Here is a 24,120-nt window from a genome sequence, read left to right on the forward strand (position 1 = left end):
GATTGAACAAAAGAGTCACTAGCCAATTGACCGCACTGGCCATTGAATACCCCTTCTGCGAGTTTATTAGTACGGGTATACTGGTCTTGGAAAGGCGCACTTACTGATCTGATTTGTGTCGGAAAGATCTCCGACGCATACACCCATGACAGAGGACCCCAAGTGGAGCAGTAAATGACGAAGAATAGAAAGATCATTGCAACGCCCCCCACCTGTCCACTTTTCCCCAGTTCCGATGCCGCTGTGAGTCCTGCCATCACTATCAACGTGGCTGTTTGTGAGATATTTGCCATCATCAGGGGAGTTTTCCTGCTGAGGCGATGTACGAAGAACAGGGCCAAGAAGGTAGTAGCGGCCCCAACAGAGCCGTAGACTCCTGACAGGAAAATTGCTCGTCTACCTTCATATCCGAGAGCAGTGAAAAACTGTGTCAAGTAGTAGTTGATAACCTGTGCTGGCTGTCAGATGTGATCCGATGTCAGAATGGCAAAAGACGTACATTGACCCCGGTCAGATTCAGCATTAGCCAGATACCGGCCCCTAGGAAGAGCCGTTTCCTCCATGCCTTTCGCCGGAAGATCTGGAGGTAACTGCGTTCCGAGGTCTGTGCTTTTTCTTGTTTGATCTGCTCCACAATTTCCTGGAACTCGGCGTAAGCCGAATCCAGGTTCTGTTTGTCGGGATATAGGCGCTGTACTACGTGTAACGCAGCATCCAGCGCGTCGTGTTCCACAAGCCACCGTGGTGACTCGGGAAGAAAGCAGGAGCCAAAAAAAAGCACAATTCCCGGGAGAGCCTGTAGAGCAAGCGGCATGCGCCATTGGAAGGAGGAGTTCACGAAACTGCAACCATACCCAGTCCCTGGATATGTTAGCAATTCTCTTTTGTCATCTTCGATCAATTCTTACAGTTGGCAATGGCGCTTCCTATTGCTAGCATCAGTTGCTGACAGCCGACGATGGTCCCTCGCCAACGAGGTGGTGAGATTTCCGCCTGGTCATTGTCAGCATAGTAATAATTTCAACATGCGTGTCCGGAGAAGCGTACCTGATACACAGGCACGGTCATGGTCAGGGATCCAACACCGAAGCCAGTGACCAATCGTCCGATAATGAGCATGGCGGTGTGATATGCCGCAGCTTGGAGAGCACCGCCGACCTATACGTCCTTGTATTCAGATCGAGATCACCAAGAGGAATAAAATTCAGAGGCTTACCACCACAAACACACAGCCAAACATGATTGCTTTCTTTCGTCCCCATAGATCTGACAGTTTGCCCGCCGTCAGACAGCCAAAGAAGCCTCCGGCTTGCATGATTGCGACAATTGTCCCGACCATGGACTCCTTGGGCTTGAATTGTTGAAGAAACTGTTCCTGCGCGATAGTTGTGGTCATGATTCCGGAGTCATACCCAAAAAGGAACCCCGAGATTCCGGCAATGACCCCGCAGGACAAGACCAGAGATAGCCCCATTGTACCGAGTTGGACGCTTCGAACTAGTGTGGAACTAGAAAAGAGCAAGGCTTTCGCAGACTTGGTGAACCCAGTCAATTTGCAGTTCGTTAACATGAGCGCTGAAATAGGGGGACAGATATTCGCAAGATTCGCTTGTCTTGCTAGCGTTGTACAAGAAAAGATAAAAGTCCGTGAGCATTGTTCAGAGTCGGTCACGCCACGATCCCCTTTCAGCTCCTAGCATATTGTAACCTCAACTATCCCGGTGCACTTAATGTAGGCCAATTCAGAATTTGCTGAGTGAAGCTAGATCCATCCTTCGGGCTTGTCTCCAATGTACAGCCCTTTCAGCCGCTTGAATTCCATTTTTTTTATGCGCCGGTGCTTATTCTAGTTTGCTTTATTGCAGTCATGTTGGTTACTTCATGTTTGAATGCATTGTATCAGATCCTGGCCAATGGATCATATTTCTCTTGACCGATATTCCAAATAGTATGGGGGATTGTAGCGATGGACCTGTGTATGAGTAAAGATTAATCTCATCTCATACTCTTTCAAGACTAGTAGGATACACAGGTTTTACTACTACGCAGTGGCTATAAGTGAAATGTCAATTTAATGAGAGTGAAATTGAGGATGAATGCTATTGTCTTCCGTCCAAATATCACAGATAACTAGCTATTTCACACCGAACACAATGCATTCTTCACAACAGCCCAGAAACCGTACAATGTATGTAATATAAACTATCGAACTATAGAGCAGAAAGTATCAGCGGCACTCATCAGTTGCCTCCCTCTATTGTGTAGAAAAGGCGCGATGTTGTTGCATTACCTATTCGGGACATCTCATCTTATCATCACCTGATTTCCTCCCGATAAACGGACCTTCCTTCCTCCACCGCAACGAACCCAACATCCATTGTACATAGCAACGCCAACCCATCTATATTACCGTTAGATACTGTCGCGCCGTCTCGTATATCTCATCCACCGCAACTCCGATACGAGTGGCTTCGCTCTGAAGCACCTCTCCCAACCGTCCTTTCACTTCGCCATGACGGCTGCCCTCTTCCTCCAACAACATCCGGAAGCACTCCAGCAACAGTGCCTCGAGAATCTCTATAAACTCCGCGGAAAGCCAATCGGTATCATACTCAAGGCGCACAGTGAGTTGCTCATGTTGACCGGTAGCCCTGGTTGCCTGCCACTCGAACAACAAGGGGAACTTCGCTCCCTCCGCTGAAATGTATTGTCCCTCCACGCCATTTATCGCCAGAGGTGGATCTGTTCCCCGGTCGTCATGGAAAGTGACGCAGCAGGAAAAGACTTGAGGTTGTGCGGAGGGGAAAGGGAGCCCCAGATGGGACATCAATTCTGCCCAGGGTACGCTGTGTGCCAGCGCCGATTGTGAGGATTGTCGGACGCTCTGCACGAACTCGCGAGCGCCAGGTCCGCCATCATTCTCGTTCTGGTGCTTCACGGAAATACGAACAGGCAATGGCTCCAGGAATAAGCCGATTACCTGTCGGTCCTCGAACGAAGGGCGATTGACAAATGGGGAGCCAAGCACAATGTCGTCTCGACCAGTCAGAAAATGCAGCACGAGCCCGGCAACGGCCATGCCAAACTGGTGGAATGTGAACCCATTCTTGGTCGAGGATATAATAAGGTGACGATACAGACTGTCGGACAGACTCGTTGTCCGTGAGGTTCCCCGGTACGAGCGTGGTTTGCGAATCTTCGTACCGTTCGAGTGATCACAGCCGTTGACTCCATTGACTTGTTTGACTTCATCTGGTTGCTTGAAACTAAGACCTTGTAGGTACTCTGCCCAGAATCGTTGCTTCTCTGGGTCGACTGTATGGTGCCATGTGACATCAAAGTACTCACGCACCACCGGAGGTAAGGCCAATCCACGATAGGTAGCTGCAACTTCATATAACAGCGTGTTTATGGCAGTTAGATCACATAGGATATGCGAAATACACAGAACCAGTGTAGATGGCGATATAACCGTGCGGATAAGGGCTTCACTGCTGTCGAACTCAAAGGGCCGGTTGATCACCTCTTGAATGTCGACATCATGCACCGTCCGATTTACACTGATCGGACGTTCAGACAAAACACGTTCGCCAGTTCCATCCTTCGTAACAAATCGCGATCTCAACACGCGATGGCGATTGAGGACTGTTTCTAAGGCGCTCGCGAGACGTTGCCAGTCAACTGCTGACGAGAGCCGTGCAACATAAGGCACATTGAAGGTTGACTGCGATTGCGAATGGCGATACTTACATGCCCATTCCATTTCTGGGGGTGAGAGCTTCTTATATCCTAGTGGTCGATCCACGGAATTGTGAGCAGGTGTACCGTTAAGGACATTCTTCTTCCCCTGCTGCTCTTGCTGCTGCGCAACTAGGGTGATCAAGTCACCCAAAGTGGATGACCGGATGATGTCCTTAACCTTGATTGGAAGCCCAAGTACCGACCGGAGACGTGCCGCCAAGTTGAGTTGTCGAATGGAATCTCCCCCGAGAAGGACGAAGTCATCCGACCTAGAAAGTGGTTGCGATGGATCGAGGCCGAGAAGCTGTTGCCACTCTTTAATAATAAGCTTCTCAAGGTGCGCTTCGCTCGAGGCATGGGAAACACCATTACTCAGATCATTGCTGCTCGTTTGTTGGGCTGAATCCAGCTTATTTGCCTTAGTAATTCCATTGGTAAGCGCCGTGTCGTTGCGAACTTCCATAGCAGCCAAATGCTTGACATCGATTTTCCCGTTCAATGATAACGGAATATGTGCAATGGAATATATGGTCCGCGGGATCGCATGCGGAGGCAGAGCATCCTTTAATCGGGCCCGCAGCTCGTCCGTATTCACGTCTTCCGGTTCCACGCACAATACAACTGCACCATCCTTGACAAAAGCAGCAGCGTGGCGAATTGTAGGCATGCGGAGGGTGGCCATGTTGGAGATACCGTCGAGGTTAATACGGAACCCGCGTACTTTGACCTGACGGTCCTTACGGCCACAGCACTGGATTTTCCCGTCTGTGTCCCAGAATCCAATATCACCGGTGTCGTACATGCGCTCGTTAGAAGATTCAGGAAGAAAAGGATCAGGGAAGTATGAATTGGCGGTGGCCTCTGGTAGGTCGAGATAGCCGTGGCTCACTTGTACCCCCGCGACAAAGAGATTGCCCAGTGTGTTTGGCGGCTGAAGCTCCCTGCGGTCGTTAAGGATGTATGCTCTTACAGAAGGAAATGGTTCGCCGATGGCAACTGGAATGCCTGCCTGGAGTAGTGTCCTCGTGACGATGATGGTGGCCTGAAATGGTCAGTTACGTATCACAGCACATACCGTCCCAGACAGCTTGAATGATAGAAGAATGGTACGCACCTCTGTAGGCCCGTATGCATTGTACAGCTTCCGACCTACTGCCCACTTGTCTGCTGTTCTTTGAGGGATTGGCTCCCCAGCGAGGTAAACCTGGTTTAAATCTGGTAAGCCCCTGATCAAATATGCGCGAACAAGGAAAGCATACATAGTGCAAATCAGGATACTCTGAAGGATCTAGCGAACCAGCAACAGTAGCATTCATGGACACCACATCCACATCAGCAAGATGAGAAAAGGGGTCATCATCGTCCTTGCGCAAGACTAGTGTGGCTCCGTAGCAAAGACTGGCGAAAACCTCATGAACGCAGACATCGAAACCAGTTGACATGAACTGAGCGATACGCCGTCCAGGCTCACTATGCAGTCGTCCTTCCTCAGAGGATGATTGCAGCGAAACCACTCCTTGATGCAGGCAAAGAACGCCTATCACGATATACATTAGTAACATTGCAAACAGAGGTTGCTGAGATACTTGCCTTTCGGAACACCTGTTGAACCTGACGTGAAGCAAATGTATGCTCCATCGCTAGGTGTTTGCTTTCGCCATGGATAAAGTGGTTTTATATCGCTAGCTAGGATGTCTTCGATGGAAACGGTTGCCACTCCGCTATCGGCTGTCGGGAGTTGTGACTTGCTGGGAACCAGGAATAACTTGGCATGGCTGCGCCGAAGCAGGTCTTCTCGATACTCAGCCGGATATGATGAATCCAACGGACAATACACTGTATTGGCAGCCGTGGCCCCCATGATGCCGACAATCCAATTGATTGATCTATCGGCCAGGATGGCTACCACTTCTCCCGGCTGTGTCCTTTTCTCAATTACTGCAGCTACACGAGCTGCATATTGGACCAAGGTAGCGTAGGTAATTGAATGTGACCCTTTTTGAACTGCGACATGCGTGGGGTGCAGACTAGCGACCGTACCGAAGAGACTGGAAAGAGTGTGTCCCCCGTCTACAGAAGGAACTCGTGCGACTTCAGAATCGATATTTCCTGTTTGCAGTATGGCCTGGTTCATTTCAATTGGAAACCGGCGATCCATACAGTGCTGTAGACTTCGTCCCGGGTCGAGAAAGGCATCGAGTAAGCTCATGTAAATGGCTGCCATGTCCTTTACGTGGCTTTCAGAAAACCGATCTGTGCGATACAGAAAGGTGATTTGGCCGTCAGTTTCGACTACAACCGTGAGTGGAAGCAAATTTGACTCTCTGACTTCTGGAGAGCGAAGCGAGGGGATAGCAGTAGTCCCAGACCGAAGACCAGAATCTTGTACGGTCAAAGTGCTCGCAAACGGTGGTGTATCTTTTGGACGATCAGCAACCTGAAATCGAGAGATATCCTGGATTGTTTGGTGAATCTCGCGAACAAAACCGGCCGATTCGATATCGCGTTTGATACGGCACCGCAAGGGCAGAATATTGAGCAGCGGCCCGACCATGCACGGGGCCCATGAGAATGGAAGATTTCTTCCGGAGAATACAGCCCCAAAGATCACCGTGTCTGAATTCGTGTAACTAGATAGCAGCAACGCCCATGCTGCATAGAAGATGGCAGCCGGAGTAGCCTGGGCCTGCTGTGCCGCAAAGCGCAGGCGTTGGTTGTCTATACCAACGTTCACGACATGCTCAGCGAAGTCCACCCCGCTTTGGTTCGTCAACGCGTCCGGGATGAGAGGTTCACCCGCTGCCCCAGGATACTGTACCTCTTGGTCTTTCCAGAAATGGTCAACCTCAGGTGCTAGTTTATCCCGCATTTGAGCAATATCCTGAGCTGCAAGCATGAAAGGATGGGAGGATTCAAAGGGCTCATTTTGCAGCGCTTTGTCGACCTTTTCGAACACCAGTGAAGCAGAGTAACCGTCAATGAGCGCATGATGCACCGCCCATACAAACATACTCTCGTTGTGGGGGAACTCCGATCCGACGCAATGCAGCACGCGGAATCGTGACCCTAAACCGGTGGCAGCAGGGAGAGATTTGAGGCTTTCTTTGATGGCTGCGTGTGTGGTAACGGTTGTCTCTTCCCATATGAAGAGTCCAGCACCGATGAGTCTCTGAGATGGCTCTTGTGTCTCGTCCAGCTCAAAAGTAGTCTGAAAAATGGGCTCATGGGTTACCACCGTTTTCCAGGCCTCTCGGAGCCTTCCAATGTCTTCCGTCTTATACCAAGAGATATGCTGGGGGCAATTAGCCCTAGGATCTTCCACTATACTGTCGAGGACCATCCGCTTCTGTAAGGGCGTCACTGGTCCTTGGGTAGGCATAGAGCTTTCTTCCGGTGTTCTTGTGGCGAATGCGGAGCTATCTGGTCGATTTTCTGTCTCGTGGCGATTTTTCTCAACTAAGGCGTGAAGGGATGGCTCCGTGAGGATGCTCTCAACAGAGACATTGTATCCATGGTGCCGGCAAAATGTCGACAATTTAGCTGCAGCCAATGAATGCACGCCCTGGAACACGGCAGAGTCCTCCATATTGATTTCGGCCTGAGAGATTCCTAAGACCTGTTGAAGACCTTTGATGATCGTCTGGTCAATCGTTAAAGGGTCTGAACGCCAGTTGTACTGCTTTCGATCATTGGCGGCACCATTATTGTGCGATGTACCATTCTGCATGGCCACATCTTTTTGCAATGCATCCCGCAAAATGCTGATAACTTGCCGAGGATCGAATTTTCCGTTTGCCGTCAGCGGGAGGTCATCGAGGGCAACCACCTTATCAGGCACGAGGTAGGGCGGGGCCACCAGCCGCCAAGCTGCCTGTAGATTGCGACAATCAACTGAGGATGGCACGACTGCTGTGCATAGCTTTCTATCGAGCACAACGGAGAAAACGGCGGTAATGTCCGGATCAAGACGTCGAAGACCAGCGTCGACGTCCAACTCTAGATTAACCAAAAACCCTCGGATTTTGGTAACCCTATCACGCCGTCCACAAAATTCTATGGCGGTCTCGTTATCTTCAGTGGTCACGAATCGGCCGAGGTCGCCGGTGCGGTAGACACGTCGTCCGTGATATTCTATGAATCGATCCTTCGTGCGTTCCTCATCCTGCCAATACCCATCCGTCAAACATGGACCTTCGATGCATATTTCCCCTTCCATGTTGCTATCTTGGATTGTTGCCATTTTCTCGGTGAGCAATAGCACACTCGAGCCGGGGATGCTGTGCCCTAGCCTCGTAGGATGGAATTGGCCAGTCTCACTGGATGCTTGTAGACGACCACACAACACTGCACAGGTAGCTTCGGTCGGACCATAGGCAATCCACAGAGCCACATCGTTGAAAGCTGACCATGCCTCTAGCAATTGCTGTGACGGAGTCTCTCCACCAAGGAAAATACGTTCAAGTTGGGGGTAATCTGATGGAGATTGAGGAGGGCTCAACACATCCAGAATCGACGGCGTCACGACAAGGACCGTGCATTGCCGAGACCGTTCCTGAAAGTTTAATCTGTTGGCCAGGATCACTGTTCCTCCGTTACAAATCGTGTTGAACAAGGTACCCATGCATGCTAATGATTCCGTATTAGTTTCGCCATTTCAATGAGAATGGGCTATTCGAACATACCATCGAATGCTACCGAAAGTACCAACAAGACCCGGTCTCCCGGCACTATATCATAGTTGAAGCCCGGTGATGTTACAAACCGAGCAACGGAGGTATGTGGAACCATGACGCCTTTTGGTTTGTCGGTAGTGCCAGAGGTGAAGATGATACACATCAACCGGGGCCTTGGATTGGGCTCATATTGTGCTTTGAGTTCATTTTCAAGCCGAATCTGAACCTGAACAATGCGACACTTTTCCTCGAGATTAATACCGGAAGGGATATGGTCACCTGTATAGACCACAAGGCCCGAACATGTACGGCCCAACACATAGTTAATGCGGTCCGCAGGCCATTGATCAATATCAACGGGCACATAGACGCCACCGGCTTTGAGGATACCCAAAACCGCAATGACCATTTCCAGACGGGAGGTTGTTAGGAGCGGAACCACCTGGCCTGTCTTGATGCCATTTTGCCGTAGGTAATGGGCGAGTGTGGAAGATTGTTGGTCGAGCTGGCTGTAGGAAAGGTTGCCGTTTGGCCCATCGTCGATAGCAGTGTTGTCTGGGTGCTGAAAACACTGTTGACTGAAGAAAGAGAGGACAGAGTCGGATTCGATGGAGCCCATCATGCATCAAGTTGCAACGGAGGAGACATTCAACTATAGGCAACGGGTCTAAATGGACAAAAGAGGGTAATTCACGAGTTCCTCTACAACGGACTCGACGACAAGAACCCTCGATGGCTCCTGCGCTTGGCCTGACGGTCCTTCTTTTGTACGCCGTGTCATTACAGTTCGTCATGTTGGATGCCCAATTCGACGGAACCCGCGGCTCCGTATGGCATTCAGCTGGCGGTAAAGAAACTACAATTCCCACTGGTTGCATTTGGAAAACACCCGAGCTGAGGTTGCTGTTTGTGATCCTGTGTGTATGATGCCATAGAATAGTGTAACAGTGGGCCTCTTCAGAAATATTATTGTCCAGTTTGGGGATTGCTGTACGGGGATGGTGATGACATCAAACAGTGGTTTTTCCACGCTCTCAGCTCTGACTGAATGTTTACTTGTGGGTCGCTTTATTAGTCCCCGGTCTCATTGAGTATTCCCAGAATCTCTTTTCGTTTTACCTATCTTCGCATCACAGTGGTTCCCAATTAACTCTTACATGTGCAATTTCCCTGGGCTAGCTGAATGGCATCTTCGATGAGATGGCCCATATTAGTTATTTAGCTCTCGACGAGAACTGGACGCTTGGCTATTATGTCAGAGTCTGCAGATCCAAGCAATCCTTGACGATGGCTAGGACACCTAGACTTCTGTGCCACAGGTGCAACTGAAGCCAGGATTTCTGTACCGAGTGTATTCGTTGGTTTTGTCTGGTCTTAACCTATCACCTTACGGCACCAAAGCAACATCGTCCGATGCGATGGGACTACCCGGTCACTTTTTAAAGCCGTCTCAGTTTCCACCAGCTGAGGCTTCTAAAGGCCGAATCGTCTCGATCGTAATCTGCTTTCAGCGCATCAGAATCTGTGGCGACGTATGTCCCTGGCTTTGCATCCTGGATATCGTTGCATGTGGTCTCGTTTGAAATAATCATCGTCATTGCCAAGGCGAATTCACTGCGGCAATTTTCAAGCTGACAAAATGTTTAATATTTTCAGGGCTCCTTTACTCTGCAGTGTCGACTCGAAACTGATAATATATCCATTTATTTGCTGACAGCTGAACCAACTGCCAACGCTATGTGGGACTCCCCGATTATTTTCACCAGAATGAGAGAGCTCGTGCAATCAGTCTCACCTGCTGCCCTGTCATGGGCAGTTGTTGCCGTATACATTGGCACATTCTTTTGGCTCAAATCTCGTTCTTCCAAACAACGCCTTCCTCTCCCTCCCGGGCCCCGAGGCCTTCCTTTAATCGGTAACAGTCTTCAAACACCGGCTGTCAACCCGTGGGAAAAATACAAAGAATGGAGCGACGAATACGGGCCAGTAATGACACTTTCTCTGGGCTTAACCACGACGATCATTCTGAGCTCCCATCAGGTTGCGAATGACCTGATGGAGAAGAAGAGTACCATTTATAGCTCTCGGCCACAACTCGTCATGTTTAATCGTCTCTCTGGAGGAATGAATTCCTCCGGAATGGAGTACGGCAAACGCTGGCGAGATCACCGCTCGCTGCAGGCCTCCGTCTTGCGGCCGTGGATGACGCAGAGGTACACGGCACTCCGCGACGTCGAGACCAAACAACTACTGGCAGAGCTTCTCAAAACCGACGACTTCAGTTCATGCTTTAAGCGGATGGTTGCTAGCTTATTCATGACATTAGCTTACGGCAAGCGCGTCCAGTACCCGGATGATCCAGAAATTCGGGGAATGGAAGAATTGGTGCGAGTCAAGTCAGAAGCTGGCGAGGCTTCATTCCGAGCAACAGGCCAGCTCGTGGAATACATTCCTCTTCTACAATATCTGCCGTCATTCCTTACTCCTTGGAAGGAGATGTGTGACCGTATCTGCGAGCAATTCAATAAGACATTCGTGGACAGACTCCGTGAGGGAATCAATGCACCGGCCTGGACTTGGGCTAAAGAGGTTTCAAAACACAAGGTGGCTCGTCCAATGTCGGAACTTGAGGTTTCATATACACTGGGTACACTCTACGAGGCATCTTTGACATCGCAGCAAATTTTGCGTATCATTGTCTTGGTTGCAGCGTTATATCCGGAGAAAGCTGCCAAGGCGCAGGAAGAACTGGACAAGGTCGTCGGAGCGGACCGTTTGCCCGCAGCAGCAGATGTACGCAATCTCCCTTACATCGACGCCTTTGTCAAAGAAGCCTTACGGTGGAGGCCGTTCGCACCTCTGGGCGCACCACGTGAAAGTATCCGTGATGTAGAGTACAACGGCTATCTCATTCCAAAGGGCGCCACAGTCTTGGTAAATCAATGGGCTCTAGATTACAATGAAGACGTCTTCCCGGAACCGTTTTCCTTCCTTCCAGAGCGATGGATTGCGAACCCAGACCTGCCTTTTTCCACATTCGGGTTTGGTCAACGTGGTTGTCCAGGACGATACTTTGCACAGGACAGTCTTTTCATTTCGACTGCTAGGTTGCTTTGGGCCTTCAACATCCGGACTGCATCTCCAGTGGAGGTCGAGGACATGCTCCGGAATCCATCGGCCGGAGCCTTCCTTTCTCCTATTCCGGAGTTCGACGCTACATTTACTGCCCGGGATGCACAGCGAAAGGCGCTGATTGAGAAGGAATGGGAGATCGCTCCGAAGGAGAGTTATGCCATTCTGCGGGAGGTTGAGAACGAGCTGACATCAGAGGCATAAGCCTTGTGTGACCACGTTGTACAGCTGTTCCTTATCTTACTTGTTGCTTACACCGCTAAACGTAAATTACTTCTATGCTTTATCACTCTACAGTTACCTCAATTAGTTTCTCTTCGAGTGTCAAGGAACAGAAATTGCAATTCAATATTATTTTAGGAGCATCACTACCCTCCAATTCGAAAGCTTCAGCAACGCCACTGTAGCCGCTGCTCGTATGTCGTAGTGCCGGCTGTACATGTACGACATTACTCAGGGGTCCGGCTGCAGCCACGTTACACTTGTGGTGTGTTGTTTCTTGGCAGTTCTGTCAGATTTACGGATTGCCCGGCAATAGTCTTACTATGGCGAGTCCAAGTCTTGTGGCTAATAGCCTCGTTGTACAATGCATGGTACCTTGGTTCCGTGTTACTCGAATTTCTGACAGATCGGGATTTGTTCCTTCCGGTGCTGGCAGGTCTGTGTTGAGGATGTGCATCGAATGCCGTGGACTCCAAGATTTCTGACCTTCTGTCAGATTTGGCCGGCAAAAGCCCCACCATTACGGTCTGCGAGATACCGGACTGGTCAGCGTACGTTCTGTCAGCGCGAAAAGGGAGGGAGAGGGGGTAATGAATTAGTAAATAAGTGGGCTAGGCTGGACCCAATGCTTCCTTCGGCTTCCAAAGCGAGCTTTTACAATAGGATTGTCAGGTTATGATATCCAATGTGTTGTATAGGGATCATGTACTCAGGAAAGGATGTCTCAGGGAGGGGAAGATCTGGCTCATGTTCGATGACCGTAGGTCGTTGATGGTTTGAAAAAAGAGAGAGGTATAAGAGAATCTTAGCAGTGAAATGACTACTATTCCCGACGTGTATAGCAACGAAATTTGGAAAATTGATATTTCGTAAAACAGCAAGATAAAACCCGCAACACTAAGAAAATGAACATCACGACCAATGCTCAGTGCAGATCTCGTTTTGGGAAATCCCAAGATTATAGACATCGACTAACTCAACGGCTACCACGACACTCCAGATGATTGAATCAAGCCTGAACACATCCTAAAACAGGGACATGTAGACGCTCAGATATGGCTTGCCTTTCCGGAACGAAAATGAAATGGCCTCCTGGACGTGGCGGGACTGCGAAAAGTCGACGTCTGGGCTATAATAAAGGAGGTTAGTAACTCTTCCTTGCAAAAAGAATCATGAGGACTTACAAATACGATGCCAGATTGCTCTTGTAGTTCCTCGCCAGATCTGTCCATCCACGTCTCTCAAAAAAGGTAACCAAAGCGTCCGAAATGTGCGCATCCGGCAGGCCAAACGGTACCACATAGACCTGAGGCATGGGATCCGAATGGCCGGGCAAGAACGTCCAGTTGACCAAGCTGGGCAGCAAATACTTGGGCGGTTGGCCCACTGAGCAGTGGTCAACGTCGATATCTCGCACTCCAGGGGGAATTTGCAGCAAATCCCACAACTCTCGGAGCAGCTGTAGGCCCTCTTGATTTGTCGGGGTATTGATACGGCCACCCAATGTCCAGAGATCCTCGAGTCCTTCGAAGGAAACCTCTTGTTGGAGACCATACAATTTAGTGCGAGCATCCTGCGGATCGATCATGTCAACGCTCATGAAGCATAATCTCAAGTTTCCCAAGGCATTGCCGTAGTAATCCTCCAGCTTGTCCAATGGCTCAGTAATTCTGCCTTCAGTGTCGACTTCCCGGACTGCATCGAGCATCAATTTCCCAGTCGGGATCCCCGTCACAGCTGACTTGATGCCAACGCAAAAATAGCCCTTGACCATGGGCTGTGAGCCTTTCATGTCTACTGCATACCCATGCATGCCCTGCCCAGGCTTGAAGGTGAACTGCCCTGTGGCGGCCGCCCGCTGCGATTCCTCTTCGGTGAGCAATAACCGCGAGGCAAACTGGGCATACAAAGTAGTATCGATGCGGTCATCATGGTCCGTTAACCCCTTCAAGCAGTCTTGAATGACGTTCATGTTCTGAGGATCCTTGTCAGTACCGACATCGGGGCCAATAGGCTCAAATGCGTAACGTAGAATGCCTTGCGAGATGTTCAGGCTTGGCTCAATGGGGATGCCGTATGGGCATAAGAAGCTCTTCCAGCGGGTAGCATCGTTCTCGACGGTTGGATATTGTCCGAGGTACGGCAGGACACATTTGTATACCATGCCCAGCTGAGCATACTGGGCCTCGGTATCGTATCCTTGAGCTTGCATAGCCTTCAAAAGCATGGGAGCTAACTTATCCCACCACGCCTTTTGGGTCGCATCCGGGAAGGGAAGGATTCGGGAGAGGGTGTGGAAAGGCTGCATTGTGGAAAATATCGGCGGCACTGATGGTCGGAATTTGGGAATAGGAGAATGAAGAAGCGATCACGAAGAGAAGGTATGAAGATGCAATGGAGGAATTATAGATGATATCGCTGGAGACTCGAGGGGGGTTAGAGCTCAATCATTTGATACGACTGTAACACCTATTTCAAATCTGACCAATCTAACGTTGCTGTAAGGCTATCCGGGCACCGACATGTTTAGAATATGATTCATCTTTGTCTTCCGCTCCGACTCAGATGTTTGCTAACCACCTCACTCAGCCCGGAACATCGGGTTGTGATCTGGCAATCAATTGTTGGGCCACGCTCCAAAGTGCCCCTGTACACATTATCAAAGTAACTGTGTGTCGATGGTAAAACAGGCAGTCACCCAATGCGGAGCTCATCGAATCCTCCGTATCGGTGACCTTGTCATAGCCGCATGGATACACTCGAGCTCGTATAGACTGATCGGCGTGTAACTTGCAAGAGGTACCGCGTACTCGTGGACCGGGATCTGGGGTATGTGTCTATCTTCTGTGGCCGTCGTATGTATCCTTGCATGGCTTGTTCAACATGGAACTGAGCGAACTTTCTTCGTTGATGTGTGCTAATGCGAAAGGAGTTGTGGAAGAGATGGGGGAAATATTGGTGTCAAACCTCTTTGCCTCCAGAATGGCAATAGATACCGACTTGGACGTGGAGAAATCCACAAAGTTCAGAGAATTAGGTACGTAAAAATGTTCATTTCACAGCGTCACTAAGCCTGTAGAGTTATATTTGCAATCCTAAGTCATCAAAGTCTCACATTCCCAGTTAGGGTGTCATCTAAATGCTGAATGTTCCACTCAAAGGCAAATCTCTGCTCGACCTTCCGACATACACCTTATACTCTCCCTCCTGCAAATGCCACTGTTGTGCAGAGACATCCCAGACACTCAGATCTCGGCGTGTTAGCGGGAAGGCCACTGGTGCCGATTCCCCTGCCACGATTCGCAATTTGTCGAATCCTCTCAGCTGACGGACGGGACCATTGGGAATACCGAGGTACAACTGGGGAACCTCGTCTCCGTCCACCACACCAGTGTTCGAGACCTTCGCGGACACAGTCAGGATCTCATCCCATAGACGGGGGTTTCCACCTTGTTCGATGCTTGCTTTCGGGGGGTAAGCCGTGGTCGAGACATTTGACCGTCGCGTTTGCAGGTCCGAATAGTCGAATATCGTGTACGACAGACCGTATCCAAATTCATAGCGGGGTGTGATGTTCTGGGCATCGAAAGCACGGTAGTCGATAAGCACGCCTTCGCTGAAGTTGGACTGCGGAAAGAGCCAGTAATCGCCCTCGCGCTGCGAAGGTTGCAACAATGACCCATAGTCCTCAGCTTTGCGAGCAACTGTGTAGGGCAGTCGTCCTGAGGGATTCGCCCGGCCGTACAGCAAATCAACAACAGCCCGGCCAGTGTCTTGTCCGGGGAGATGGGCGAAAATCACAGCTGTGACATTCTCATGATCAACCCAAGCATCCACGAGGCGAATACCAGCATTATGCAAGACAACCACGGTATTGTTGCATTTGTTAGCTACATTGGTCACGAGAGTGTCACTGTATTCGTCGGTGAGTCCGGGGCGATCCTGGCTCTCGGTGGCATAGCTGTTGATGAAAACCAGACAGACATCACTCGTCGGATCAAGTTGGGGATCAATCGAATCAAAGTTCCATAATAGTGAGCTTCCATCCTCGTACGCCTGTCGTTGCAAAGCGTCAATGGGCGCGTCAACGTAGGCGGGTGAATTCTCTCCAGACCCACCACCTACCCACAAGGTGTGGTTCTTTTGAATGGCCGGGTAAGATGACTGGAAGTTGATGGTGTTGAACTGCAGAGCGTCTGGGCCCTTGGCATCATATCCAAACACCGACACGAGACGCGGGGACTTCAATGGAAGAGCGCCGTTAGTGTTCTTGACCAAAACGTGCCCCTCGGTGGCGCTCTGCAGGAGCGTACCCTTGGAATCCGGGGAGGTAGCAATGACACGTTGATGCTCAGCTGCGACATCCTTGGGCATCCCCACTCCTGGGTCTGGGAAGTAAGTGTCCTGACCAAGGTGATACCAAGTTGCGATAATCCTGGACTAGTTAGCGGCACGTACATATATTGAATCAAGTACGGAACTTACCTAGTAGCCATGTCGTCCAGTCTAGAGGCCTCCATTGTGCCATTAGCAATGGCGTCTGTAAGGTTAGAGTTCCAGAAGTCACTGTACGGCATCGCCATGTCCAAACCAGCGTTTGCCGAGGCGATGCCTCCGTGTTGGGCATACCAGTCCGTCATCACGTATCCCTGAAAGCCTAGCTCTTCCTTGAGCAAGCCGTTGAGGGTCTTGCTGTTCTGGCATCCATACGAGTTGTTAATGCGCTGATACGAGCACATGATCGAAGCACTTCCAGCGAGTACGGCGTCCTGGAAAGGCCAGAGATACAGCTCATGCATCGTCTTGTCATCGATGTTAGACGAGACAGACTCCACATATTCTCCCTGATCATCGGTTTCGGGGTTACGGTTGGTTTCTTGCTCATTGGCAATGAAGTGCTGTAAAGGCAATTATTTGTCAGATCAGATCTCAGTGTCTCCCAGTGCCAGAGGGAACTCACCTTGGTGCACGCCCCGACACCAGTCGATTGTATTCCCTCAACGGATTCATAGACAAGCACTCCGCTTTGATAAGGGTCCGCCGAGAAACCCTCCCAATTACGGCCGCCCTCTGCTACTCGTCCGATAGGGCCCACCACAGGGCCAAGGGCGACATTAACACCTTTTCGACGATACTCGTAGCCCAGATGGACAGCCCGTTGTCTGGCCAGTTTCTTATTCCAACTATAGAAGTCAGTACACTACATGCACATATCTATGGGTAAGTGAGAAATACCTTGCACCAACATGTATCCCACTTGACCAAGCATTGACAAAGTCCGTACCTCTCTGGATAAGGTCAGTAAAGGGAGAAAGATCCACGCTAAGGCCCAACATACAACACCATTTCCGGCATCCGTCACACATAATCCGGGAAATCCCACGCGAGGGATGGCGGGAATAATACCCGAGCAGGAACTGTCAGCCGTGATACCGGCTGTCAAGTTAACCTTCTCTTCCACCGTTAAGTCCGCTACAAAATCGCGGGCCTTCCCGTAAGCAATGGCCCAAGGTCCGGTTCCCGTGGCCTCCGCTATACTTCTTGGTCAGTGACTATGACTAAAAAAGTCGAGAGCGCTGTACATACGAGAGGGGTAGACCGGCGGCGACTCGCCATAGAAGTGAGTGTCGCTCGTGATATTCTCTGCCCCGACGGCAGAAGATAGGATAAGACCACCGAGTAAGCCGGTAATGCTGGATCGGACCATCTTGGAAAGGCTGCTGTTGTGGACGGTTTCCCTCCTTCCAAAGCAGGCCAAGATGCCCTCTTTATACTCTTCGATGCCTTTGGAGATCCCGGTCCGTTCGACTGCTTTCACTCTAATTCATCTCCCTTGTATTTCAATACGTCTGGGAACCGGCTAATCTTCGGGGCTTTGATGGACAAGTGAAAGGAAAGGGGAGTATGGGTGGTGCCCTGAGCGTCCACGATTCATAACATATCAGCAAGCCAGCCCGAGGCCAAGGCATGGCAGTCGGATATAGCCGTCCAGAAAGGCAATTCGGTGTCTTCCCGGCGTATTATTGGACTTTGCAAGACGGTTCCTCTGGATATGGTTGCATCCGTCATGCAATCTCCATATTGTGAGCAAAGTTCCGAAACGTGTATCCCCACACCACGCGAGGCCCCACACATCTGGGGTCAATCTGGGGTAAAGTTATGTGGGATGATATCTGAAAGCAAGCTAAAAACACACCGTCGCTCGTAGTGGCCGACGGTTCTTGGCCGGAGGAACTCCGATAGCCAAAGCGTCTGGTGACCATAATCAACTACCGAAGACTCTTTCCCTCTGTTTACCGGAGTGGTTTGTTTCCCCACTCCTGTATCATTATGGAGATGACTTTCGATGCGGGATGAGATTATTTCTCATTGATGCCATAATATCGCCATCTTTGACCTCGGATAACTGAACACGGTAAACTGAGTAACCTCACCCGACCCCCGCACCGTAAGCAGCCGTGGGAAATGCGGCGCATAAAAGATTCAACGAGAGTAACCGGGTTGTACCATGCCGGTCATACTGCCAAAGACACGTTTACCCCGATTAACTAGGGTGCAGGCCCAGTCCTGCTCCATGGCCGGCCCCATAAACGATGGAATCTACTGCACTGAGGGGATATCGCTCTTGTTGAGTTGAACAGAAACCTAGTCAATACAACGGGTCTAGCGGCGCAGCTGCCCCAGCAGGTCTTACTCGCACCATACGGATATTGCCTCACCGCGGGATGTCTGGAGAGCCAGGACTGCGAAGTTATATATCCGTATGGGCCCGAGCACTTGGTATTTACACCACAAGTTATCCCTCAATCTTAAAGGGCGCCATGACCGTCTCGCTATTCATCCCGAGATTTTTCCGGCATACATGCCTCCGATCTTGGGCCATGATGAGACTGCACGGTCATTATTGCAGGTGAGATTTCATTCTAAATGATAAGCCGAATGAGGGATGACCTTTGGCGCATTCAACTGACAAGCGACGTCTCATGGTTCATGGGATCCTGGTATTCTGCAGCACCCTGTTCGCCTAATGTACTCCGGATTGCAAAATCTCGATCTGTATGGTCAGCCAATCAGAGTCCAAATTTGTATATGTATGGTTCGCCACTCACACTAAACTCGTTTGGTCGATTATAGGACTCATTAGTCACCCTCGGAGACTTTTTTTTCTTCAGTCGGTCCGATTGATCACGGCGATTGAAAGAAGCGGTCTCAATCGCACGATTCTCTGTTCTTCTACCGCGGGTCTCCCAGGCCAACTCTCGGGATTGATTTCAAAGCAACGGGATTTGCCATTGACTCGCGGCCGTAGTATATAAAGCGAGAATGAAGCGCCGTAGGTTGTAGTCAGTAGTCACCATTATCACTTTCTTCCTCATACCGTAACCCGCAAACACCATGTCTCTCCCCGACGTCGACATCAAGCCCGCGGAGGGTATCTCCTACTTCACTCCGGCCCAGGAGCCTCCGGCGGGAACTGCAGCGAACCCCCAGGCCAGCGGCCAGGCCATCCCTAAGCTCTTCCAGCCCCTGACCATTCGAGGCGTGACATTCCCGCACCGCATTGGCGTAAGTTGTTTCCGTTGAAATCCTTGGTGTGATTTATTCTAACGTTTTCGCGCAGTTGGCTCCTCTCTGCCAATATTCCGCACAGGATGGCCACATGACCGACTGGCACGTTGCCCACCTTGGTGGCATTGCCCAGCGTGGTCCTGGCATGATGATGATTGAAGCCACTGCAGTCGTCCCCGAGGGCCGCATTACCCCGCAAGACGTTGGATTGTGGAAGGACTCTCAGATTGAGCCCATGCGCCGTGTGATCGAGTTCGTTCACAGTCAGAACCAGAAGATTGGTGTTCAGATCGCCCATGCAGGTCGCAAGGCTTCCACTGTTGCTCCCTGGGTCAGTTCGGCTGTTGTTGCGACGGAAAAGGTTGGCGGATGGCCAGAGAACGTCAAGGCCCCCAGTGACATCCCCTTTGCCGACTCGTTCCCGAAGCCCAAGGCCATGAGCGAGGAGGAAATCGAGGAGTTCAAGGCAGCCTGGGGTGCTGCTGTGAAGCGTGCTGTTGCTGCTGGTGCAGACTTCATTGAAATCCACAACGCCCACGGATATCTCCTTTCTTCGTTCCTTTCACCTGCTGCCAACAAGCGGACTGACAAGTATGGTGGCTCATTTGAGAACCGCATTCGTTTGCCTCTCGAGATCGCGCAGTTGACCCGTGATGCCGTGGGTCCGCAGGTTCCCGTGTTCCTGCGCGTTTCAGCAACCGATTGGCTGGAGGAGTCCCTCCCTGAGGAGAGCTGGAGGGTCGAGGATAGCGTGCGATTTGCAGAGGCTCTTGCTGCTCAGGGTGCTGTCGACTTGATCGATGTCAGCTCTGGCGGTGTTCACGCTGCACAGAAGGTCAAGTCTGGCCCCGGTTTCCAGGCTCCATTTGCTGTGGCTATCAAGAAGGCTGTTGGCGACAAGCTGGTTGTTGCTACTGTCGGAGCGATCACCAATGGCAGGCAGGCCAACCAGTTGCTCGAGGAAGAGGGATTGGATGTCACTCTCGTTGGACGCGGTTTCCAGAAGGACACGGCGACGGCGTGGACGTTCGCCCAGCATCTGAATGTTGAGATCTCCATGGCCAACCAAATCCGATGGGGATTCACCAGACGGGGCGGTACTCCTTACATCGACCCCTCCGTGTACAAGAGCTCGATCTTCGACTAAGCGTTTTGTTTTTGTTTTCAGCCTGTGTATAGACTATGATTCCCGTCGGATGTGTATTGGTAGATATTGATAGACTTAGACTTGCCGACAACCCACGATATGCTCGGAAATAGGCGTTCCAATCACGTTTGCCCAGTTGAAGTATCCAACAAGCACAGAAGGTCACTCATATAGGCCAGGATCTCTGTTATTGACGTGAAGTCGTACAGCTCATGTGACTGATGCCCCATGACTGTCGCGGCTCGCCTGTTTGGAACTAGCGGCTGGGCATATGCCTCCAGGCAACTACTGACAGATGCACTACTTTATCGTGAACATCATTTGGTATACTGGTAAGCGTCAAGTAGCTATGTACATCGATTATTGACAGCTTGGCGTATGTACAGATCACGAAAGACCCGGCGTGTCAGCGATGCGGAAGACATACTTGACGGCACTGGCTTTGTTCTCTTTCAGATCCTTCAGAGCGTCCTGAACTCCCTCCAAGCCACCGGGTCTCACTTCAAACGGATGTCCTGAGAATGTTCCCCGTTGCAGACCTCGACCGATCCAGCGGCAGAACAGGAAGCAAAGGTCCCGACAGTCATCTGCTCCTCCCTCCTGGTGGGCGGAGCTGACCCAGGTGTTGGTTGCGACAGCAGGAGACAGGTCTGGGGGACTGGCCAAGACATGGTTAACATTGCCTCCGGGAGCGACAACGGATCTCAGTACATGGGTACTCTGCTCCAGAACGATGGTGTCCAATGCGTGTCGGATCTCTGCTCCTCCAGCGACTTTCCTGATTTTTTGGATGGTCTCCTCAGGTCCGTTGCGATAGTCAACAATGCAGTCACCTTTGCTTGAATCCAGAAACTGCTGGGCGTAGTGTGCTCCTTTACCAGCCACACCAATGATGGGGTGGATGTTGCTCTTCTGCGCGAGCTTGATAGCAAATGCTCCAACAGCTGTGCTGGCGCCATACACAATGAGGGGGATAGCATTCTTCGCTGGTGCCCAGGGGAAGGGCAGCGCCAAATGGTGATAAAGCGCAACAACGGCTGTTAACCCCGCTAGGGGAATAGTTGAAGCTTCTGCTGATTGTTAGTAATTGAAAATTGATTTGCAGATTCGTGCAAGGACTGGCATACCCTCAAAGGAGGTCTCCTTCGGCAGGTGGAAGGTTGTGTGGCTCCATGCCAAAGCATACTCCGCGTAGGAGCCGCCGGGGGCCAGCATCTCATGGAATGCTGCAACTCGGTCACCGGGCTACTTGGTCAGAATCATAGGAACCATTCCACGGTTATCATTTGGGAACTTACCTTGAACTCGACCACGTTCTTACCCACCTTCTCAACGATACCTGCGATATCATCGCCCTGGTTGACGCCCTCCCGAACCTGCGAGTACCGCTCAAAAAATGGGTGTCCATCAATGGCAGCAATATCGGGCACTTTCCAGTCCTTGGGGTTAGAACCGGACACTACAACCTTGATCACCACTTGATCATCGTTGGGTTCGGGGATGGCGGTTTCAATGATCTTGACGACTGGTCCAGCCAAATTGATTACGCTCTTCATGATGCCAAATTTCAGTCCACAATTGTGTACGAAATATGTTCTCAGCAACGGGGTGTTCTCCAGCGATCACTAGATATATATATTTGTCGCATATTCGGTTGCTTTGCTTGGTAATCACGTTGAGATCATCGACCCACTCGGTGTCGACACGGAGGCATAAAACGCATATGTTCCGTTATGCTGAATCGGCCGACTTGCCGAAACCGGAAACAGCTATCTTGACCAATCAGCATAGGAGGCCGGATTGGCAGTGATCAATGAAGTACGGAGTTTGATATCGGGATACCGAAGATCATGAGTTGGGGCATGCCGTTGTGGCCCACGGAATACACAGAATTGCATCCCGCGGGGCGAAGAATCCTTCCAAGGCATCATGATTTCGCTGTCCAATTCAAACGAACACCGAGGCCGAGGCCGACCCCGAGGCCGACTTTCGATATTAGGAACTTGTGTCTACGCGGACATGGAATCTATATAAATCGGGTTCGCCCTGCTTATATGGATAAAATTGTCTTGCAAGAAAGTTGGCATACAGATCGGGAAAATGGCTCAAATCAACAAGGTATGTCTCTACGTCCCGGCTCATCGAATTCGACTTCTCATTTTGTATTAGGTTATCATCATAGGAGCAGGCCCTGCCGGCCTTGCAGCTGCTCTCCGTCTTCAAGATATAAACAACATCTCTGTGACGGTGTACGAATTAAGGGAGCAACCCACCCACCTTGGCGGCGCCATCAACATCCCGGCCAATGGTGTGCGACTTCTCGACCGACTGGGGGTGTATGAGCCACTTCTAGAAGGAGGCTCTATCATACCTCAGATGGTCGTGCATTCTATCAACGGGAACGAACTGGGACGCCTCGACCACATTGCCAGGATCAAAGCCAAAACGGGATATGGATTTATGCGGATTAAGCGGACAGTGGTTATAGATGCGCTTCTCTCCAAGGCCCAAACTTGTGGTATTCCGGTTCATTTCAATAAACGCTTGGTGGCTATCGATGAAGACTCAGGCACAAGCGCTACAATGACCTTCTCGGATGGAAGCTGCGACACGGCAGATCTGGTCCTCGGTTGCGATGGTATCCATTCTGCTGTTCGGAAACTGCATGTCGACCCGGAGATTACGCCCGAGTACTCCGGGATTTCATCCATGTCTTCTATCGTCCCTGTGCCTACTGACCTGGAAGGGATGCACGCCACGTTCACGTCGCAAGGATCGGTGACGGTTGTTCCCTGTACAGACAACTTAGAAGAGAAGGAATTGTTCTGGTTCCTCACACGACACATTCCTGAACCGGACGCAGCAGACAAGAGGGATGGGTGGAATGAACACCGCGAGAAAGAAGTCGCGGGATTCAAGAACACGCTTCAGGATATCACCCGCGAGATTGGCGGGTCTTGGGGATCTTTTCTTCATGATGTCGTCTCGAAAACCGAAACAGTCAACTTCTACCCCGTCTATCGACTTCCACGTAGAGGCGTCTGGCACACCAGCCGGTGTGTCTTAATCGGTGATGCAGCACACGCAATGCAACCACATGTGGGACAGGGTGTGTCCATGGCACTGGAAGATGTATTCCTTCTATCTCGCCTGCTGAAGAAGGAATCCACTCCGCTGGAGGACTGTCTACGCCAATTCGAGACAATTCGTCGTCCGCGAATCGAAGAATTCGCGGCCCAGGCGGCCAACAACGGTAACAGGTCACGTCAGAAGGGGCCGTGGCAAATGACCAGGATGGAATGGGGAATTTGGGCATGGCTATTAGCCCGTCGGGTGTTCAGCTTGTGGTCTTGGGGAATTCGAGAGGAGGATTGGTTATATGATATTGACGAGGTTGACATTGATTAGTGATAGTATTGTTCTAGTTGATAATGTTATCTAGTGGAGCAAAGTACCATCTACGGTTCTGTAGTGTAATGGTTATCACTTTGGATTCTGATTCCAACGATCCCGGTTCGATCCCGGGCAGGACCTCTTTTTAATTTTTATTTTTTGTACTTTTCATCCTTGTAATTATGGTACATTCTTGGTCTATTCAATCTATATACTCTATCAAGACCGGAACCAATAAAGTCA

The 24,120-nt window shown here is 50.6% G+C and overlaps 8 protein-coding genes across 8 annotated transcripts; 3 read left to right on the forward strand and 5 right to left on the reverse strand.

Annotated features, from left to right (window-relative positions):
* Nucleotides 1-478: 478 nt before the first annotated feature.
* ACHE_61020A (uncharacterized protein) lies at nt 479-1,396 on the reverse strand (the record flags this gene model as incomplete). The annotated part of the gene is made up of 4 exons (XM_043282259.1): nt 479-861; nt 909-993; nt 1,048-1,158; nt 1,217-1,396. 4 exons carry the CDS (start codon nt 1,394-1,396, stop codon nt 479-481), a joined length of 759 nt encoding a protein of 252 aa, XP_043139656.1.
* Nucleotides 1,397-2,401: 1,005 nt separating this feature from the next.
* ACHE_61021A (non-ribosomal peptide synthetase) lies at nt 2,402-9,036 on the reverse strand (the record flags this gene model as incomplete). The annotated part of the gene is made up of 5 exons (XM_043282260.1): nt 2,402-4,783; nt 4,856-4,945; nt 5,001-5,278; nt 5,353-8,367; nt 8,424-9,036. The coding sequence occupies 5 exons, from the start codon at nt 9,034-9,036 to the stop codon at nt 2,402-2,404; spliced, it is 6,378 nt and encodes a 2,125-aa protein (XP_043139657.1).
* Nucleotides 9,037-10,181: 1,145 nt separating this feature from the next.
* ACHE_61022S (cytochrome P450) lies at nt 10,182-11,750 on the forward strand (the record flags this gene model as incomplete). The annotated part of the gene is made up of 1 exon (XM_043282261.1): nt 10,182-11,750. The coding sequence occupies one exon, from the start codon at nt 10,182-10,184 to the stop codon at nt 11,748-11,750; it is 1,569 nt and encodes a 522-aa protein (XP_043139658.1).
* A 1,044-nt stretch (nt 11,751-12,794) lies between these two features.
* Nucleotides 12,795-14,076, reverse strand: ACHE_61023A (uncharacterized protein; the record flags this gene model as incomplete). Its single annotated transcript, XM_043282262.1, has 2 exons — nt 12,795-12,897; nt 12,953-14,076. The coding sequence occupies 2 exons, from the start codon at nt 14,074-14,076 to the stop codon at nt 12,795-12,797; spliced, it is 1,227 nt and encodes a 408-aa protein (XP_043139659.1).
* Nucleotides 14,077-14,903: 827 nt separating this feature from the next.
* Nucleotides 14,904-17,475, reverse strand: ACHE_61024A (beta-glucosidase; the record flags this gene model as incomplete). Its single annotated transcript, XM_043282263.1, has 6 exons — nt 14,904-16,203; nt 16,254-16,666; nt 16,729-16,951; nt 17,004-17,056; nt 17,107-17,300; nt 17,355-17,475. The coding sequence occupies 6 exons, from the start codon at nt 17,473-17,475 to the stop codon at nt 14,904-14,906; spliced, it is 2,304 nt and encodes a 767-aa protein (XP_043139660.1).
* A 1,688-nt stretch (nt 17,476-19,163) lies between these two features.
* Nucleotides 19,164-20,484, forward strand: ACHE_61025S (NADH:flavin oxidoreductase/NADH oxidase; the record flags this gene model as incomplete). Its single annotated transcript, XM_043282265.1, has 2 exons — nt 19,164-19,334; nt 19,390-20,484. 2 exons carry the CDS (start codon nt 19,164-19,166, stop codon nt 20,482-20,484), a joined length of 1,266 nt encoding a protein of 421 aa, XP_043139661.1.
* A 387-nt stretch (nt 20,485-20,871) lies between these two features.
* ACHE_61026A (zinc-binding alcohol dehydrogenase family protein) lies at nt 20,872-22,040 on the reverse strand (the record flags this gene model as incomplete). The annotated part of the gene is made up of 3 exons (XM_043282266.1): nt 20,872-21,554; nt 21,612-21,729; nt 21,783-22,040. The coding sequence occupies 3 exons, from the start codon at nt 22,038-22,040 to the stop codon at nt 20,872-20,874; spliced, it is 1,059 nt and encodes a 352-aa protein (XP_043139662.1).
* Nucleotides 22,041-22,584: 544 nt separating this feature from the next.
* ACHE_61027S (uncharacterized protein) lies at nt 22,585-23,892 on the forward strand (the record flags this gene model as incomplete). The annotated part of the gene is made up of 2 exons (XM_043282267.1): nt 22,585-22,602; nt 22,654-23,892. The coding sequence occupies 2 exons, from the start codon at nt 22,585-22,587 to the stop codon at nt 23,890-23,892; spliced, it is 1,257 nt and encodes a 418-aa protein (XP_043139663.1).
* Between the last annotated feature and the right edge of the window lie 228 nt (nt 23,893-24,120).

Source organism: Aspergillus chevalieri, chromosome 6 (genome assembly GCF_016861735.1).
Source record: "Aspergillus chevalieri M1 DNA, chromosome 6, nearly complete sequence".
Lineage (NCBI taxonomy): Eukaryota > Fungi > Ascomycota > Eurotiomycetes > Eurotiales > Aspergillaceae > Aspergillus > Aspergillus chevalieri.